The 18,310-nt window shown below is 45.2% G+C and overlaps 1 protein-coding gene and 1 long non-coding RNA gene across 2 annotated transcripts; both read right to left on the bottom strand.

Moving 5' to 3' along the window:
* Positions 1–588: 588 nt before the first annotated feature.
* LOC127921317 (uncharacterized) lies at positions 589–5,473 on the bottom strand. The gene is made up of 12 exons (XR_008108687.1): positions 5,380–5,473; positions 5,244–5,287; positions 5,125–5,164; positions 4,686–4,773; positions 4,425–4,600; positions 4,251–4,382; positions 2,502–2,717; positions 2,292–2,375; positions 1,851–1,890; positions 1,768–1,811; positions 1,282–1,325; positions 589–1,181 (listed from the first exon to the last, which is right to left on the bottom strand). It is a non-coding gene; the product is annotated as an uncharacterized LOC127921317 (long non-coding RNA).
* A 4,879-nt stretch (positions 5,474–10,352) lies between these two features.
* On the bottom strand, positions 10,353–17,082 carry LOC127921316 (ras-related protein Rab-19-like). Its single transcript, XM_052505026.1, has 3 exons — positions 16,165–17,082; positions 10,887–11,070; positions 10,353–10,636 (listed from the first exon to the last, which is right to left on the bottom strand). The coding sequence occupies exons 1-3, from the start codon at positions 16,366–16,368 to the stop codon at positions 10,353–10,355; spliced, it is 672 nt and encodes a 223-aa protein (XP_052360986.1). The 5' UTR covers positions 16,369–17,082.
* Between the last annotated feature and the right edge of the window lie 1,228 nt (positions 17,083–18,310).

The following is an 18,310-nucleotide window of genomic DNA, read 5'->3' as shown; positions in this document are numbered from 1 at the left end:
ATGGTAGACATTCCATCCACCTAACAAAACACTCTTCCTCCAGCCTGATTCTCACTGAATGGACAGGACAGTTTAGCTACAGATGTTTCAGAAGAGATTTCCCCACTCCAGAGGGTTGTGTGTTGCCAGAAATGTGATGTCTGTTTAGTTTGTTAGATTGTTTGTTTCGATGTCGTTCAGTTCTCAGTAGTTATTTTGTTACTTCACTAGGCCCCCTAATGCTTGAACAGAAGTCCATGAAATCCATACGGGAACCAACCAAGGTGTCAGATAACAGTAAAGCCCCTGTTATGTGGAGCTGGGAACAGGAACACTGGAATAGCTTTAGGCTTAATACTGCTGGACATTCATAGGGTGTCCCTGGATGTGTTTCTTATTACAGGTCACAGAGGTTCACATACCTGGGATCAGTTGTGATGCTTTTCAACGCATCTGAAAACCATACATTTAAACCATCTGTTTCAGTCGGTGCCTCACAAAATTCCATTTAAAAAAAAAGACCCATTGTAAAACAAAATGCATGACCGCCTGTCATGGTCATGGTGCTTTTGATTGCTGTTATAATAATAACAACACTGAAAGCAGTAGTAATGGTAGTAGTTGTAGTTAGTAGTACTTTATTCATCCCACCAAGGGACTTTGCAGTATACATTGGTAAGGCTGAAAGCAGTATCACACGATTTCAAATCAAATCAAAGTTTATTGGTCGAATACACAGATTTGCAAATGTTATCGCAGGTGCAGCGAAATGCTTGTGTTTCTAGCTCCAACGGCGCCGTAATAGTAGCTATTTACTAATTGATCAAAGCCTTCAGGAAGTAGATCATCTTAGCTAGAAGCAACAGTGGGTCAAACTAACCCCTACACTGTTAATGTTAGTAAATGTTATCTCATGTGGGTATGCTACAATGTTATACCTGCTTCTGAAACAAAGGCTCTCTCCTGGTACTCACTGTCATACCTGCTGCAGAATCAAAGGCTCTCTCCTGGTACTAACTGTCATACCTGCTGCAGAATCAAAGGCTCTCTCCTGGTACTAACTGTCATACCTGCTGCAGAATCAAAGGCTCTCTCCTGGTACTAACTGTCATACCTGCTGCAGAATCAAAGGCTCTCTCCTGGTACTAACTGTCATACCTGCTGCAGAATCAAAGGCTCTCTCCTGGTACTAACTGTCATACCTGCTCTCTCCTGGTACTAGAATCAAAGGCTCTCTCCCTGGTACTAACTGTCATACCTGCTGCAGAATCAAATCAAAGCTCTCTCCTGGTACTGTCATACCTGCTGCAGAATCAAAGGCTCTCTCCTGGTACTAACTGTCATACCTGCTGCAGAATCAAAGGCTCTCTCCTGGTACTAAATGTCATACCTGCCAACTACTGTCATACCTGAGAATCAAAGGCTCTCTCCTGGTACTAACTGTCAGATGCTGCAGAATCAAAGGCTCTCTCCTGGTACTAACTGTCATACCTGCTGCAGAATCAAGGCTCTCTCCTGGTACTAACTGTCATACCTGCTGCAGAATCAAACTCTCTCCCTCTCCTGGTACTAACTGTCATACCTGCTGCAGAATCAAATCTTTCCTGGTACTCACTGTCTCTCAGAATCAAAGGCTCTCTCCTGGTACTGTCATACCTGCAGAATGCAGAACTCATACCTGCTGCAGGCTCTCTAACTGTCATACCTGCTGCAGAATCAAAGGCTCTCTCCTGGTTCTGTCATACCTACTGCAGAATCAAAAAAGGCTCTCTCCTGGTACTGTCATACCTGCTGCAGAATCAAAGGCTCTCTCCTGGTACTAACTGTCATACCTGCTGCTAGAATCAAAGGCTCTCTCCTGGTACTCATACCTGCTGCAGAATCAAAGGCTCTCTCCTGGTACTGTCATACCTACTGCAGAATCAAAGGCTCTCTCCTGGTACTAACTGTCATACCTGCTGCAGAATCAAAGGCTCTTTCCTGGTACTTTTAACTGTCATACCTACTGCAGAATCAAAGGATCTCTCCTGGTACTAACTGTCATACCTACTCAAAGGCTCTCTCAGTCATACCTACTGCAGAATCAAAGGCTCTCTCCTGGTACTAACTGTCATACCTGCTGCAGAATCAAAGGCTCTCTCCTGGTACTAGTGTCATACCTGTTGCAGAATCAAAGGCTCTCTCCTGGTACTCAACTGTCATACCTCACTGCAGAATCAAAGGCTCTCTCCTGGTACTTACCTGCTGCAGAATCAAAGGCTCTCTCCTGGTACTGACTGTCATCATCTTTTCAAAGGCTCTCTCTGTCATACCTACTGCAGAATCAAAGGCTCTCTCCTGGTACTGTCATACCTACTGCAGAATCAAAGGCTCTCTCCTGGTACTAACTGTCATACCTGCTGCAGAATCAAAGGCTCTCTCCTGGTAGTCATACCTACTGCAGAATCAAAGGCTCTCTCCTGGTACTAACTGTCATACCTGCTGCAGAATCAAAGGCTCTCTCCTGGTACTCACTGTCATACCTGCTGCAGAATCAAAGGCTCTCTCCTGGTACTGTCATACCTACTGCAGAATCAAAGGCTCTCTCCTGGTACTCACTGTCATACCTACTGCAGAATCAAAGGCTCTCTCCTGGTACTAACTGTCATACCTGCTGCAGAATCAAAGGCTCTCTCCTGGTACTCACTGTCATACCTACTGCAGAATCAAAGGCTCTCTCCTGGTACTAACTGTCATACCTGCTGCAGAATCAAAGGCTCTCTCCTGGTACTGTGCAGAATCAAAGGCTCTCTCTGGTACTGTCAGAAATCAAAGGCTCTCTCCTGGTACTAACTGTCATACCTGTGCAGAATCAAAGGCTCTCTCCTGGTACTGTCACTGTCATACCTACTGCAGAATCAAAGGCTCTCTCCTGGTACTAACTGTCATACCTAGCAGAATCAAAGGCTCTCTCCTGGTACTGTCATACCTACTGCAGAATCAAAGGCTCTCTCCTGGTACTAACTGTCATACCTGCTGCAGAATCAAAGGCTCTCTCCTGGTACTGGCAGAAAGGCTCTCTCCTGGTACTAACTGTCATACCTGCTGCAGAATCAAAGGCTCTCTCCTGGTACTACTGTCATACCTGCTGCAGAATCAAAGGCTCTCTCCTGGTACTAACTGTCATCTCTGCTGGTACTGTCTACTGCAGAATCAAAGGCTCTCTCCTGGTACTAATACTGTCAGAATCACTCTGCTGCAGAAATCAAAGGCTCTCTCCTGGTACTAACTGTCATACCTGCTGCAGAATCAAAGGCTCTCTCCTGGTACTCACTGTCATACCTGGCAGAATCAAAAGGCTCTCCCTGGTACTCACTGTCATACCTACTGCAGAATCAAAGGCTCTCTCCTGGTACTCACTGTCAGGCCTACTGCAGAATCAAAGGCTCTCTCCTGGTACTAACTGTCATACCTACTGCAGAATCAAAGGCTCTGTCATCCTGGTACTCTCCTGGTACTAACTGTCATACCTGCAGAATCAAAGGCTCTCTCCTGGTACACTGAATCAGAATCAAGGCTCTCTCCTGGTACTAACTGTCATATGCTGGGCTCTCTCCTGGTACTCACTGTCATACCTACTGCAGAATCAAAGGCTCTTCCTGGTACTCACTGTCACTGTCATACCATACTGCTGCAGAATCAAAGGCTCTCTCCTGGTACTAACTGTCATCCCTGCTGGCAGTCTTATCAGAATCAAGGCTCTCTCCTGGTACTCACACACAGGTACACTGCAGAATCAAGGCTCTCTCCTGGTACTAACTGTCATACCTCTGCAGAATCAAAGGCTCTCTCCTGGTACTCACTGTCATAAAAGGATCTCTCCATCTGTCATCCTATACCTCCATGGGACATCAAAGGTCACTCCTGGTACTAACTGTCATACCTGCTGCAGAATCAAAGGCTCTCTCCTGGTACTAAAAAAAAGACATACCTGCTGCAGAATCAAACTGTCATACTCTGCAGAATCAAAGGCTCTCTCCTGGTACTAACTGTCATACCTGCTGCAGAATCAAAGGCTCTCCTGGTACTAACTGTCATACCTGCTGTTAGAATCAAAGGCTCTCTCCTGGTATAACTGTCATACCTGCTGCAGAATCAAAAGTCTCTCCTGGTACTAACTGTCATACCTGTGCAGAATCAAAGGCTCCTCCTGGTACTGCTCCAGTCATCTCCCCTGGGACTGTCATACCTGCTGCAGAATCAAGGCTCTCTCCTGGTACTAACTGTCATACCTGCTGCAGAATCAAAGGCTCTCTCCTGGTACTCACTGTCATACCTACTGCAGAATCAAAGGCTCTCTCCTGGTACTCACTGTCATACCTACTGCAGAATCAAAGGCTCTCTCCTGGTACTAACTGTCATACCTACCTACTGCTCAAAGGCTCTCTCCTGGTAAACTGTCATACCTGCTGCAGAATCAAAGGCTCTCTCCTGGTACTAACTGTCATACCTGCTGCAGAATCAAAGGCTCTCTCCTGGTACTCACTGTCATACCTGCTGCAGAATCAAAGGCTCTCTCCTGGTACTAACTGTCATACCTACTGCAGAATCAAAGGCTCTCTCCTGGTACTAACTGTCATACCTTCTCCTGCTGTCAAAGGCTCTTTCCTGGTACTCACTGTCATACTGCAGAATCAAAGGATCTCTCCTGGTACTAACTGTCATACCTGCTGCAGAATCAAAGGATCTCTCCTGGTACTAACTGTCATACCTGCTGCAGAATCAAAGGCTCTCTCCTGGTACTAACTGTCATACCTGCTGCAGAATCAAAATCAGAATCAAAGTCTCCCTGGTACTAACTGTCATACCTGCTGCAGAATCAAAGGCTCTCTCCTGGTAACTGTCATACCTGCTGCAGAATCAAAGGCTCTCTCCTGGTACTAGTCATACCTGCTGCAGAATCAAAGGCTCTCTCCTGTAGCTATTTACCTACTTGAATCAAAGCCTCTCCTGGTACTAACTGTCATACCTACTGCAGAATCAGGGAATCAAACTCTCTCCTGGTACTAACTGTCATACCTGCTGCAGAATCAAAGGCTCTCTCCTGGTACTAACTGTCATACCTGCTGCAGAATCAAAGGATCTCTCCTGGTACTGTCAGGATACCTGCTGCAGAATCAAAGGCTCTCTCCTGGTACTGTCATACCTCCTGCAGAATCAAAGGCTCTCTCCTGGTACTGTCATACCTGCTGCAGAATCAAAGGCTCTCTCTGGTACTGTCATACCTGCTGCAGAATCAAAGGATCTCTCCTGGTACTAACTGTCATACCTGCTGAATCAGAATCAAATCAAAGGCTCTCCCTGGTACTGTCATACCTGCTGGTAGAATCAAAGGCTCTCTCCTGGTACTAACTGTCATACCTGCTGCAGAATCAAAGGCTCTCTCCTGGTACTGTCATACCTGCTGCAGAATCAAAGGCTCTCTCCTGGTACTAACTGTCATACCTGCTGCAGAATCAAAATCAAAGATCTCTCCTGGTACTAACTGCCAAATCAAAGGCTCTCTCCTGGTACTATGCGCATTCTCCAAACTCACATTTCGTCCAGATGCTGCTGAGTTCTTTGTCGAGTCAGAAGTATTATGCCATAAAAGCTGGATAGTTTGGCAGGACATACACATTTCAACACAATTTCCGTATTTGGATAAATGAGTCTGTACTTTTTTAGCAACAAGAGGCCCTGTGATGTTAGGTCATAGCAGGTCTAGGAGTTACAGTATCCAGGCAGAAATACTGTGGCTGTTGTCAATGATGCTTCACTTGACTCATAATAATGGAGCTGCTTCGTTCTGTCTTCTTCTGATGCTCTGAAGTGGATCAGTGAATGTAGGTCTACTACTCCCTCTAGTGGTCGCCAGAGAGTCTCAACGTTTTTCAGTGTCTTTTACCAAAGTGTACGCATGTCCGTATTCTCCTTACTGACACACAGGTGTCGTACTTTTCCAAAGGCCCAACTTGAAGAGCCCGTAGTGCAACACTTAGTTCAAACTGAACCTCAACCCTTTTCCTCGACGAATAACCACAATCATCTTTTACAATCTATGTATTTTTAAGTTGTTGATTTTATTTGATCTTTGAGAAACAATACAAAAGATACTAAATACATCATACAAACATCAAGGACATCACACCTTCCCAGACCCACTAGCTTCCCATCACTTTCTGCCACATGGCCTCAAATTACAATCTTATTGAATGTCTATAACAATAGTATAACGTTTGACCATTGACCAATGCCTGTCACATATTAGGCAACATTGTACATAAATCACAAATTAAAATGTCTCTCGAGACGTCAGTAGAACATCCACTGATGAGCACATTGTTTCTAATACAATACCATAGGTTGCTCTGTGTGAGTAGGTTGCTGAGAGTCACACTACAGGCAATGTGCAGGCTCTGTTCAGGCTCTGTGCAGGCTCTGTGCAGGCTCTGTGCAGGCTCTGTTCAGGCTCTGTGCAGGCTCTGTTCAGGCTCTGTGCAGGCTCTGTGCAGGCTCTGTTAGGCTCTGTCTATAGGCTCTGTGCAGGCTCTGTGCAGGCTCTGTTTCTGTTCAGGCTCTGTGCAGGCTCTGTTCAGTCTTCAAACTGAACCACTGATTTCTGTTCAGGCTCTGTTCAGGCTCTGTGCAGGCTCTGTGCAGGCTCTGTGCAGGCTCTGTTCAGGCACTGTGCAGGCTCTGTTCAGGCTCTGTGCAGGCTCTGTGCACTCTGTGCAGGCTCTGTCCAGTCCACTGCTCTGTGCAGGCTCTGTGCAGGCTCTGTTCAGGCTCTGTGCAGGCTCTGTTCAGGCTCTGTGCAGGCTCTGTTGTCCAGGCTCTGTGCAGGCTCTGTTCAGGCTCTGTTCAGGCACTGTAGGCTTTCAGCAACAACATGGATGGCAGCAGGTGGAACAGTAATGTAGTGTTTCATCCACTGCTCCAGTCCACCCCCCCTGGGACACTCACAAGGTCACAGTGTCATAGATCCACTGCTCCAGTCCACCCCCCTGGGACACTCACAAGGTCACAGTGTCATGATCTGCCAGTCCACTCCCCCTGGGACACTCACAAGGTCACAGTGTCATAGATCCACTGCTCCAGTCCACTCCCCTCTGGGACACTCACAAGGTCACAGTGTCATAGATCCACTGCTCCAGTCCACTCCCCTCTGGGACACTCACAAGGTCACAGTGTCATAGATCCACTGCTCCAGTCCACTCCCCTCTGGGACACTCACAAGGTCACAGTGTCATAGATCCACTGCTCCAGTCCACTCCCCTCTGGGACACTCACAAGGTCACAGTGTCATAGATCCACTGCTCCAGTCCACTCCCCTCTGGGACACTCACAAGGTCACAGTGTCATAGATCCACTGCTCCAGTCCACCCCCCCTGGGACACTCACAAGGTCACAGTGTCATAGATCCACTGCTCCAGTCCACTCCCCTCTGGGACACTCACAAGGTCACAGTGTCATAGATCCACTGCTCCAGTCCACTCCCCCCTGGGACACTCACAAGGTCACAGTGTCATAGATCCACTGCTCCAGTCCACTCCCCCTGGGACACTCACAAGGTCACAGTGTCATAATCCACTGCTCCAGTCCACTCCCCTGGGACACTCACAAGGTCACAGTGTCATAGATCCACTGCTCCAGTCCACTCCCCTGGGACACTCACAAGGTCACAGTGTCATAGATCCACTGCTCCAGTCCACCCCCTCTGGGACACTCACAAGGTCACAGTGTCAATAGCTTATCCACTGCTCCAGTCCACTCCCCCTGGGACACTCACAAGGTCACAGTGTCATAGATCCACTGCTCCAGTCCACTCCCCTCTGGGACACTCACAAGGTCACAGTGTCATAGATCCACTGGCATAGCACACACACACAATATATATATATTTTTTTCAAATCTTCTAAATACTTTCAATATTATTAATTTCCATGTCGGCTCTATGCCTGGAAATGCCCTGTCCTGAGGATCCCAATTTCAAACTCCCAAAAATTATATAAAAATGGTAATAATGGATATTAACTGAAACACGATCTTGTGTAGTTTTATGCAAGAGCCCTCTGTGATTTAAATTTAACATATTTTAACCAAAATTCATATTCTACCGTAATCTAACGACAAGGGGTCCTTATGGCATAGCTGCCCCTACTCAATCCTGATTCTTTTGATATTTTAGACTAATCTGACGGAGTTCACCAAATCTCAGTTTCGAGTGAAAAATATTTTTAAATTAGGTTTTAGAGTCATAAAGCAACTGAGTAAAACATAATTGCTACTGTGTATACCACTTGAATTAAGCATCCATTTTTGTCCACTCTGTTAGGCATCCATTTTTTTCCTCTCTGTCCTTTTTGTCTCTGTCCTAGGCATCCATTTTTGTCCTCTCTGTTAGGCATCCATTTTTGTCCTCTCTGTTAGGCATCCATTTTTGTCCTCTCTGTTAGGCATCCATTTTTGTCCTCTCTGTTAGGCATCCATTTTTGTCCTCTCTGTTAGGCATCCATTTTTGTCCTCTCTGTTAGGCATCCATTTTTGTCCTCTCTGTTAGGCATCCATTTTTGTCCACTCTGTTAGGCATCCATTTTTGTCCTCTCTGTTAGGCATCCATTTTTGTCCTCTCTGTTAGGCATCCATTTTTGTCCACTCTGTTAGGCATCCATTTTTGTCCTCTCTGTTAGGCATCCATTTTTGTCCACTCTGTTAGGCATCCATTTTTGTCCACTCTGTTAGGCATCCATTTTTGTCCTCTCTGTTAGGCATCCATTTTTGTCCTCTCTGTTAGGCATCCATTTTTGTCCTCTCTGTTAGGCATCCATTTTTTGTCCTCTCTGTTAGGCATCCATTTTTGTCCACTGTTAGGCATCCATTTTTGTCCACTGTTAGGCATCCATTTTTGTCCTCTCTGTTAGGCATCCATTTTTGTCCTCTCTGTTAGGCATCCATTGTTGTCCTCTCTGTTAGGCATCCATTTTTGTCCACTCTGTTAGGCATCCATTTTTGTCCTCTCTGTTAGGCATCCATTTTTGTCCACTGTTAGGCATCCATTTTTGTCCTCTCTGTTAGGCATCCATTTTTGTCCTCTCTGTTACATGTGTGTTAAGCATCAACTCTGTCAGAGTGCTGAAATGAATCATTTTCCATATTTGACAAATGTTTTGTATTGAACTTGTATTTTTAGAGGCAGTATCAGTATGTGTTGCCAACTACATCCGTGGCTTGTCAACTCCGTCACTGAGGACTGACCCCCTTAAGATACTGTTGTTGTCAATATTCAGACAAAATGTTTGAATGGTTCTGCAACAGATGGTCAAACAGTTGTAATATTTGCTATGTTAGACCTGGGGGCGATGTTAGTTTTATAAATGTTGTTTTAGGTCTTAAATCCAGAAAACTAAACAAAAAGAGGTTTGTAGATTTGTATTACATATTTGAATAATCTAATGTTAGAGTGAAACAATCCAAGGCTGTTTTAAACACTTAATAATTGTAAATTAAAATGCCTTTTATGGTGTCTGACGGAGTTGACAGAAATCCAGTTAGTTGCATTTGATGATTTATTAAAAATGTCATTAGGAAGTTATTCATTTACATGGTGTGATAGCTGATACTTTGGTCGATCAAAATATATATTTCACATTTTGTTAATATTAAGACCAACATTCGTGGGAAAAAGTTGAGATTGTCCCTGAGAACTAAAACAGCTACATGTTCTCTCAGCAGAATATGGAAAAGAGCCAGAGATCAGCTATAAAATGCTACTTAGCATTTTTAAATTAAATTGCATACCTTGTGGGGGGTCAGGGGTTGAGAAACTGCGCTAAACCACATAGGTCATAGGTCAATAGTACCTAAAGTCACACACACAAAAGGAGTGTGTGTTCTGCCTGTAACGGTCTCAGCTTCCCCTATTCCAGGGTTCCCCAGGTGGCGGCCCGCGGGTGGGTTTGATTTATATTTATATTTCTTTGTGGAATTTTTATTGTTGAACATTAAAGATTGTTGAAACACCAGGAAATCAGCTCCAAGTGATTTTAATGGAAGAAATCTGTTCCCATGTATTCCCAGGCATAATGGAGAGACACGTGAACAAATGTGAACAAGGTTTGAAATGATTATGTTTCGTCAAACTATATCTGTTTGGGCTTCTTGCGGTCAATTTGTGGTTTACAAATGAATTGTAATTGTGTTCCGGCCCCTCGAACATCCGCTCCAGAAAAAATGGTCCCGCGGCTGAATCTAGTTGATGATCCCTGCCTTATTCTGTCCTCTTCCAGGTAACACAGTGGCACACGCAGGTATCCATTCTTACACTCCCTCTGTTGTCCTTCCTCCTCTCTATGTCAGCAACACACTTCCTGTCTGTGATCACCGCTGGCCCGTTGATTGGTCGTGAGTTGGCTCGGAGCAGGACGCAATGGGCGAGTCATTGTTGCTAGGGGCCTGTTGCCGGACGGCAGTGCCGAGCGTGCCAGCAGCTCGCGGGCCATCATCATGAAGGCATCGTCCACATTCTGGGCCTCCTTAGCTGAGGTCTCTAACGCTGCCAGGATGCCTCTCTCCTCAGCCATACAGCATGCCTCCTGGAACAACACCTGACGCTCAGACTCCAGGTCAGACTTGTTACCTGGCAAGGAGAGAAATAGGTGTTTCAAGTTTTGTTTTTAGAACTGATTTGTCAAAAACACATTGATTTGAGGGGTCAGGGGTTAAAGAATTTTAAAGGTTTGAACCTCTTTTCTGAGAGAGGCCCAGATTTTTTTTGTTTCAAATCTTTACATCTCAATTATAGAAATACAAAGGATAGAAGAAACATTTAAATTCAAAACAATGGCCCATGCCACATAGCGTCAGCAAATATTTTTGCTCCCACTCACCAATGAGACAGAGCACTACATTGGCCGCGCCGTACAGCTCCACCTCCCTGATCCAGTTGGACACAGAGTCAAAGGTTCCGTGGCGTGTGATGTCATAGGCGATCATAGCGCCGTGGGCGCTGCGGTAGTAACTCTGGGTGATGGTCCGGAAACGCTCCTGTCCAGCCGTGTCCCATACCTGCATCTGTTTTACACAGAATTAGATACATACCTCACACACAAACACAATGATCTCACAGTCTAATATACTGCTGGAGGGACCAAACACAATGATCAAAATATACTGCTGGACTATGATCTCACAGTCTAATATACTGCTGGAGGGAACAATACAAACACAATGATCTCACAGTCTAATATACTGCTGGAGGGAACAATACAAACACAATGATCTCACAGTCTAATATACTGCTGGAGGGAACAATACAAACACAATGATCTCACAGTCTAATATACTGCTGGAGGGACCAATACAAACACAATGATCTCACAGTCTAATATACTGCTGGAGGAACAATACAAACACAATGATCCCACAGTCTAATATACTGCTGGAGGGATACAAACACAATGATCTCACAGTCTAATATACTGCTGGAGGGAACAATACAAACACAATGATCCCACAGTCTAATATACTCTGGAGGGACCAATACAAACACAATGATCTCACAGTCTAATATACTGCTGGAGGGAACAATACAAACACAATGATCCCACAGTCTAATATACTGCTGGAGGGACCAATACAAACACAATGATCTCATCTAATATACAGGGACCAGTCTAATATACTGCTGGAGGGAACAATACAAACACAATGATCTCACAGTCTAATATACTGCTGGAGGGACCAATACAAACACAATGATCCCACAGTCTAATATACTGCTGGAGGGAACAATACAAACACAATGATCTCACAGTCTAATATACTGCTGGAGGGAACAATACAAACACAATGATCTCACAGTCTAATATACTGCTGGAGGGAACAATACAAACACAATGATCTCACAGTCTAATATACTGCTGGAGGGAACAATACAAACACAATGATCTCACAGTCTAATATACTGCTGGAGGGACCAATACAAACACAATGATCCCACAGTCTAATATACTGCTGGAGGGAACAATACAAACACAATGATCTCACAGTCTAATATACTGCTGGAGGGAACAATACAAACACAATGATCTCACAGTCTAATATACTGCTGGAGGGAACAATACAAAACAATGATCCCACAGTCTAATATACTCCTGGAGGGAACAATACAAACACAATGATCCCACAGTCTAATATACTCCTGGAGGGAACAATACAAACACAATGATCTCACAGTCTAATATACTCCTGGAGGGAACAATACAAACACAATGATCTCAGTCTAATATACTGCTGGAGGGACCAATACAAACACAATGATCTCAGTCTAATATACTCCTGGAGGGAACAATACAAACACAATGATCTCACAGTCTAATATACTCCTGGAGGGAACAATACAAACACAATGATCTCACAGTCTAATATACTCCTGGAGGGAACAATACAATGATCTCACAGTCTAATATACTGCTGGAGGGACCAATACAAAACTCTGTGTGAAGGCAGCACTACTGAAATGACACCTTAACAAAATGATGATGTACTGTAAATGTTTAAAAAAGGCTGCAATATGCCACTGTGTGTCTCAGGTATCTCCTTCAGCCTCCGCCTGATCTGCAATATGCCACTGTGTGTCTCAGGTATCTCCTTCAGCCTCTGCCTGATCTGCAATATGTCACTGTGTGATCTCAGGTGTGTCTCCTTCAGCCTCCGCCTGATCTGCAATATGCCACTGTGTGTCTCAGGTATCTCCTTCAGCCTCCGCCTGATCTGCAATATGCCACTGTGTGTCTCAGGTATCTCCTTCAGCCTCCGCCTGATCTGCAATATGCCACTGTGTGTGTGTCTCAGGTATCTCCTTCAGCCTCCGCCTGATCTGCAATATGCCACTGTGTGTCTCAGGTATCTCCTTCAGCCTCCGCCTGATCTGCAATATGCCACTGTCCGTGTCTCAGGCAGGTATCTCCTTCAGCCTCCGCCTGATCTGCAATATGCCACTGTGTGTCTCAGGTATCTCCTTCAGCCTCCGCCTGATCTGCTCCTCTCTTCATGTTAGCATAGCAACAACTGCCATAGCAACCTGACACACCTGGCACCAGAGTTCCTAAACTCCCATGCTCACCTGGTCTTACCCTGCATTTGGTTTCTTTATCACTCTCCTCACAGACTTTATCTTTGTCTTCCTCTAAAACCCCGTTAAATCCTTTCATCTCCTAATCATCCACACAACATGTACACAAGCACAGGAGAACATGTTGTTTTTATATGCTTCCCAAAGCTACTGTAGGGATGATCTGTTTTGATTCATATGTGCTGTAGTTCTAATGCAGTAAACATGTCTCTGCCACTGGCTTTGGGAGGGAGAGCTTATATACAGTATGTGTGCGAAAGCACTGCTTGGAGCAAGAGCACTGCCTGGAGCAAGAGCACTGCCTGGAGCAAGAGCACTGCCTGGAGCAAGAACACTGCCTGGAGCAAGAGCACTGCTTGGAGCGAAAGCACTGCTTTGAGCAAGAGCACTGCCTGGAGCAAGAGCACTGCTTGGAGCAAGAGCACTGCCTGGAGCAAGAGCACTGCCTGGAGCAAGACCACTGCCTGGAGCAAGACCACTGCCTGGAGCAAAAGCACTGCCTGGAGCAAGAGCCCTGCTTGGAGCAAGAGCACTGCCTGGAGCAAGAGCACCGGCGTAAGAGCACTGCCTGGAGCAAGAGCACTGCCTGGAGCAAAACCACTGCCTGGAGCAAAACCACTGCCTGGAGCAAGAGCCCTGTCTGGAGCAAGAGCCCTGCTTGGAGCAAGAGCACTGCCTGGAGCAAGAGCACTGCTTGGAGCAAGAGCACTGCCTGGAGCAAGAGAACTGCCTGGAGCAAGAGCCCTGCTTGGAGCAAGAGCACTGCCTGGAGCAAGAGCACTGCCTGGAGCAAGAGCACTGCCTGGAGCAAGAGCCCTGCCTGGAGCAAGAGCCCTGCCTGGAGCAAGAGGACTGCCTGGAGCAAGAGCACTGACTGGAGCAAGAGCACTGACTGGAGCAAGAGCACTGCCTGGCGTAAGAGCACTGCCTGGAGCAAGAGCACTGCCTGGCGTAAGAGCACTGCCTGGCGCAAGAGCACTGCCTGGAGCAAGAGCACTGCCTGGAGCAAGAGCACTGCCTGGAGCAAAAGCACTGCCTGGAGCAAAAGCACTGCCTGGAGCAAAAGCACTGCCTGGAGCAAAAGCACTGCCTGGAGCAAGAGCACTGCCTGGAGCAAGAGCACTGCTTGGAGCAAGACCACTGCCTTGAGCAAGAGCACTGCCTGGAGCAAGAGCACTGCCTGGAGCAAGAGCACTGCCGTTGTCATGCAAAGTGACTAAAGAAACTAAATTGAACTCTTTACAGCAGAATAATATCCATGTTCCTGTCAGTAAATACAACTCTTTACAGTTAAATAATATCCATTTCCTGTCAGTAAATACAACTCTTTACAGTTAAATAATATCCATTTCCTGTCAGTAAATACAACTCTTTACAGTTAAATAATATCCATGTTCCTGTCAGTAAATACAACTCTTTACAGTTAAATAATATCAATTTCCTGTCAGTAAATAGAACTCTTAACAGCAGAATAATATCCATGTTCCTGTCAGTAAATAGTACAAGCAGACTCAAATGCTGTTTGCATTGATCTCTGTCTCTTTGTGTGGTTACAGTTGTCACGGAGTTATGTGTGTGGTACAGGGAGAGCAACAATGGTCTAGTGTTGTCATCATGCATGATTTGCATACGTTCTGATGTGCGGTCAGTTGAGGCAACAAGGCCCTATTCACACAGAGTGGCTATAAACCAAATGGCACCCTATTCCCTATATAGTGCACTACTTTCAACCAGAGACATGGGCCCTGGTCAAAAGTAGTGCACTAGATAAGGAATAGGGTGCGCTCTGGGACAGAGCCCCAGACTAAGATACATTCTGAAGCCATCCACTTGCCTGCTCTTCCTTCCTTCCTGTGTCAAAGGTCAGTTGGTTGAGGATACGGTCAGTAACACAGAATGAAATAGAACCCATTCTAGAATGAAGGAGGTATATGACACACAGTAGGCCCCTCTAGTAATAATGTTACTATACCTCTTAAACAAAAAGGTGCTATCTACAACCGAAAATGGTTATATGGCTGTCCCCATAGAACCCTATATGGTTCTTTCCACAGAGGGTTCTACATGGAACCAAAAAGGGTTCTCCTACGGGGACAGTAGAAGAATACTTTTGTGACCCTTTTTTCTAAGAGTGGTTGGTTAGAGGAAGAGGCCGCACCATAAATACCTTCCTATCGCCTCTCTTGTCTGGCAGGTTTGGGGAACAATACAGTTAGCAGCTGTTGGTAGAGGAGGGAGGGAGGGGCCCTCCAGCTACAAAATCATTTCAACCTAAAGTAGCTCTAAAGTATTTAAACCTACACTCTTAGAAAAAAGGGTACCAAAAGAGTTCTTCAGCTGACCCATAGGAGAACCCTTTTTGATTCCAGTTAGAACCGTTTGTAGAAAGGGTTCTACATGGAACACAAAAGCATTCTACCTGCAACCAAAAAGCCTTTAAGGTTCTAGATAGCAAACAAAATGATAAGAGTGTAACCAGCCCCTCATAGAGGTTTCCTATTCAAGCATACAGTAGTTTGACCTCAATAGGTACTTAAGGCTTACTCTCACTTTTCTCATTGAAGTTTAAAAACAAATACTGATGTTTTTGGTCAGGGAAGAGAAAGAGGAATGACTGATGTGTTGTAGGAGAACCAGAAAGGCGAGTCCCTCATGACATGCCGGTCCAACTTGTATTAAGTGTCAACCTAATTAAGGCCTGCAAAGCCTTCTTGACAGTATCACAAGACAACAGCTGTGTTTTTACACCAACCACCCCAATGGCCTCCAAACTGAAGTATTCAGACAGAAACTAATCTGATCAGCAGGCAACACTTTGACATTTCAGTTATACGTTATGTGTATAGTCAACAACAGAAGATGTGTTGTACATGTTCAAACTATCAACAAACTACCAACTGCAGCTCTGTTGCTATGCAACAGCTTGCTGGAGTGACAGTGACTGTAGGGTTAGGTTTAGGCTGACTTTCACTGAACCATTTTAGTTCTATAAAGCACCATTTCTCCTAAAGGTTTGAGGCTGACTTCCTTACCTTAATTTTCTTGCCCTCGATGTCCACTGTCCGCACGGTGAAGTCCACTCCTATGGTGTTCTGTTGCCTCTCTGAGAACTGTCCTGACTTGAAGCTCTGGACCACGCAGGTCTTGCCCACGTTAGAATCTCCAATCAGGATGATCTTAAACAGGAAATCAAAGGATTCGTCCTGCTGCTCCACTCCTCCAGTTGGCTGTTGCATCGTAAAGAGGAGTGGGCTGTCTGGGCCTGGGAGCCACACCAAGACACTGACTTAGTGTCACGTCACAATACTATGACTATGTTATAACTGTGTTATAAGCAAGTGAGTGATGTCTGCTTTACAATGCTATCCCCTGATGGTTGTTGCTAGGTTATAATCCCAGATGACCTAGGGTCTCTTGTTGACTTGTACCTGTCGCTTCGTGACTTCTAAATCCTCCCTGGCCAGAGAAGGTTCTTCTATATACAGTAGCTTCAGTACTGTAGTAGGTCACAGCACAAGTGTGGAAAATAGCATTCTTTAGTTGATCAGGTTTGATACAGGATTTCCTTCTGGCCATATAACCACCTCAGAGCTGAGAACGAAGCACAGGTCTTTCAGTCAGGCCCAGAATGTTCCCTCCAATCAGGCCTCTCTCCCCCCCGTACATCCATCAGGTGAGGATAACAGCGGCTCAATTCTCCAGAGAGAAAGCATTCCCTTTCTGCTCCCGACCAGCCTCCTCTCAGGTGTTGCCCCAGTTAATTTCCAACGGCAACAGAGTGCACTGAACAGCCAGTAGTAAACACTTCTCTTCCACACAGAATAAGAAACAGATTGAGTCACCTTTACACTGTCAAAAGAGCTGCCTTCTTTCTCCTCCAGATTGTCTTTGTTAGTGTATGTTACTTTCTCTTCCTCCATCCACCTGTTGCCTTCCCGCCCTCATTAGGTTTTTCCGTCTCTTTCTACCAATGTAATCCCGCCCTAACTGCTAATCGTCACGTGAGCTCCCACCTGTGGTATTGTGGGAAATGTAGTGTTTCAGTTCTAATTGACATTGCTCTCAAAACCTGGATACAATCTGTTAAAAATATTTTGTTTAAACACTTTCCAAATTAAATAGATACCAAAATAGATACTAAAACAGAAATACCGTTTTGATTTATTATAATTATATATCCTGTTATTATTATTGTCTTTAACTGTGAGAAAAACAACTTTCAGTATTTATGGAAACTCTGCCTCACATTCTATTCAATGTTGGAACTCAGAACTGTAAAGCAGTTGTTTTGAATGAAACATTCTATTCAAATGACTAGCATCTTCCAGACCACTTCAATCAAAACATTCTCCACCACAACATAACTCCGGCTTGTGGATTGGTGGAGCAATGGCTTGGCTACCATTGAAGAGTCTTGGGGACAGTGACAGAGAGTACGAGATGACGAGTGTTGATCTCCAGGGGGAGAAAAGGAAAGAGATTCGGGGAAAAAGAAAACATCAAAATAAAATGAAAGAAAACTTAAAAGTAGAAGAAAATGACTTTCAGAAGAAGAGGAACAGATGGATGAAGAGGAGGATAAATATGGGGGAACTGGATGAGAAAGAAAGGCTGGAGCTTGCAGTAGACCAGGCAAGACAAGCAGCGAGGAATTGTGATCCAATCAGATCTGTGATACAGAAAGAGACTGAGAGAATCAGGAAGAAAAGGAAAATGGAGGAAGAATGGAGTGACAGAGATAAGGGAGTCTGAAGACAAGATGGGGAGTTGGAAGAGAATTAAGATGGAGAAGGTTGTTACATTTGAAGCAAGATGGGGAGTTGGAATGGAAGGATCTAATTAAGATGGAGAGAGAGAAGGGAAGGAAGAGGCAGAGTTGGAGATGGAGGACAAGAGAAGAGAAGGAGGAGGTAGAGCTTGAGAGAAAAGAGAGAAAAGGTGCATGTGGAGATGGAGAGAGCAGAAGGGAAGGAAGAGAGAGAGAAACAGTGCATGTGGAGATGGAGAGAGCTGAAGGGAAGGAAGAGAGAGAGAGAAACAGTGCATGTGGAGATGGAGAGAGCAGAAGGGAAGGAAGAGAGAGAGAGAAACAGTGCATGTGGAGATGGAGAGAGCAGAAGGGAAGGAAGAGAGAGAGAAACAGTGCATGTGGAGATGGAGAGAGCAGATGGGAAAGAA

The sequence above is a fragment of the Oncorhynchus keta genome, unplaced genomic scaffold, assembly GCF_023373465.1.
Source record: "Oncorhynchus keta strain PuntledgeMale-10-30-2019 unplaced genomic scaffold, Oket_V2 Un_contig_2200_pilon_pilon, whole genome shotgun sequence".
Classification (NCBI taxonomy): domain Eukaryota; kingdom Metazoa; phylum Chordata; class Actinopteri; order Salmoniformes; family Salmonidae; genus Oncorhynchus; species Oncorhynchus keta.
Note: the sequence above shows the minus strand (reverse complement) of the source record. Positions and strands in the feature narration are given on the sequence as shown.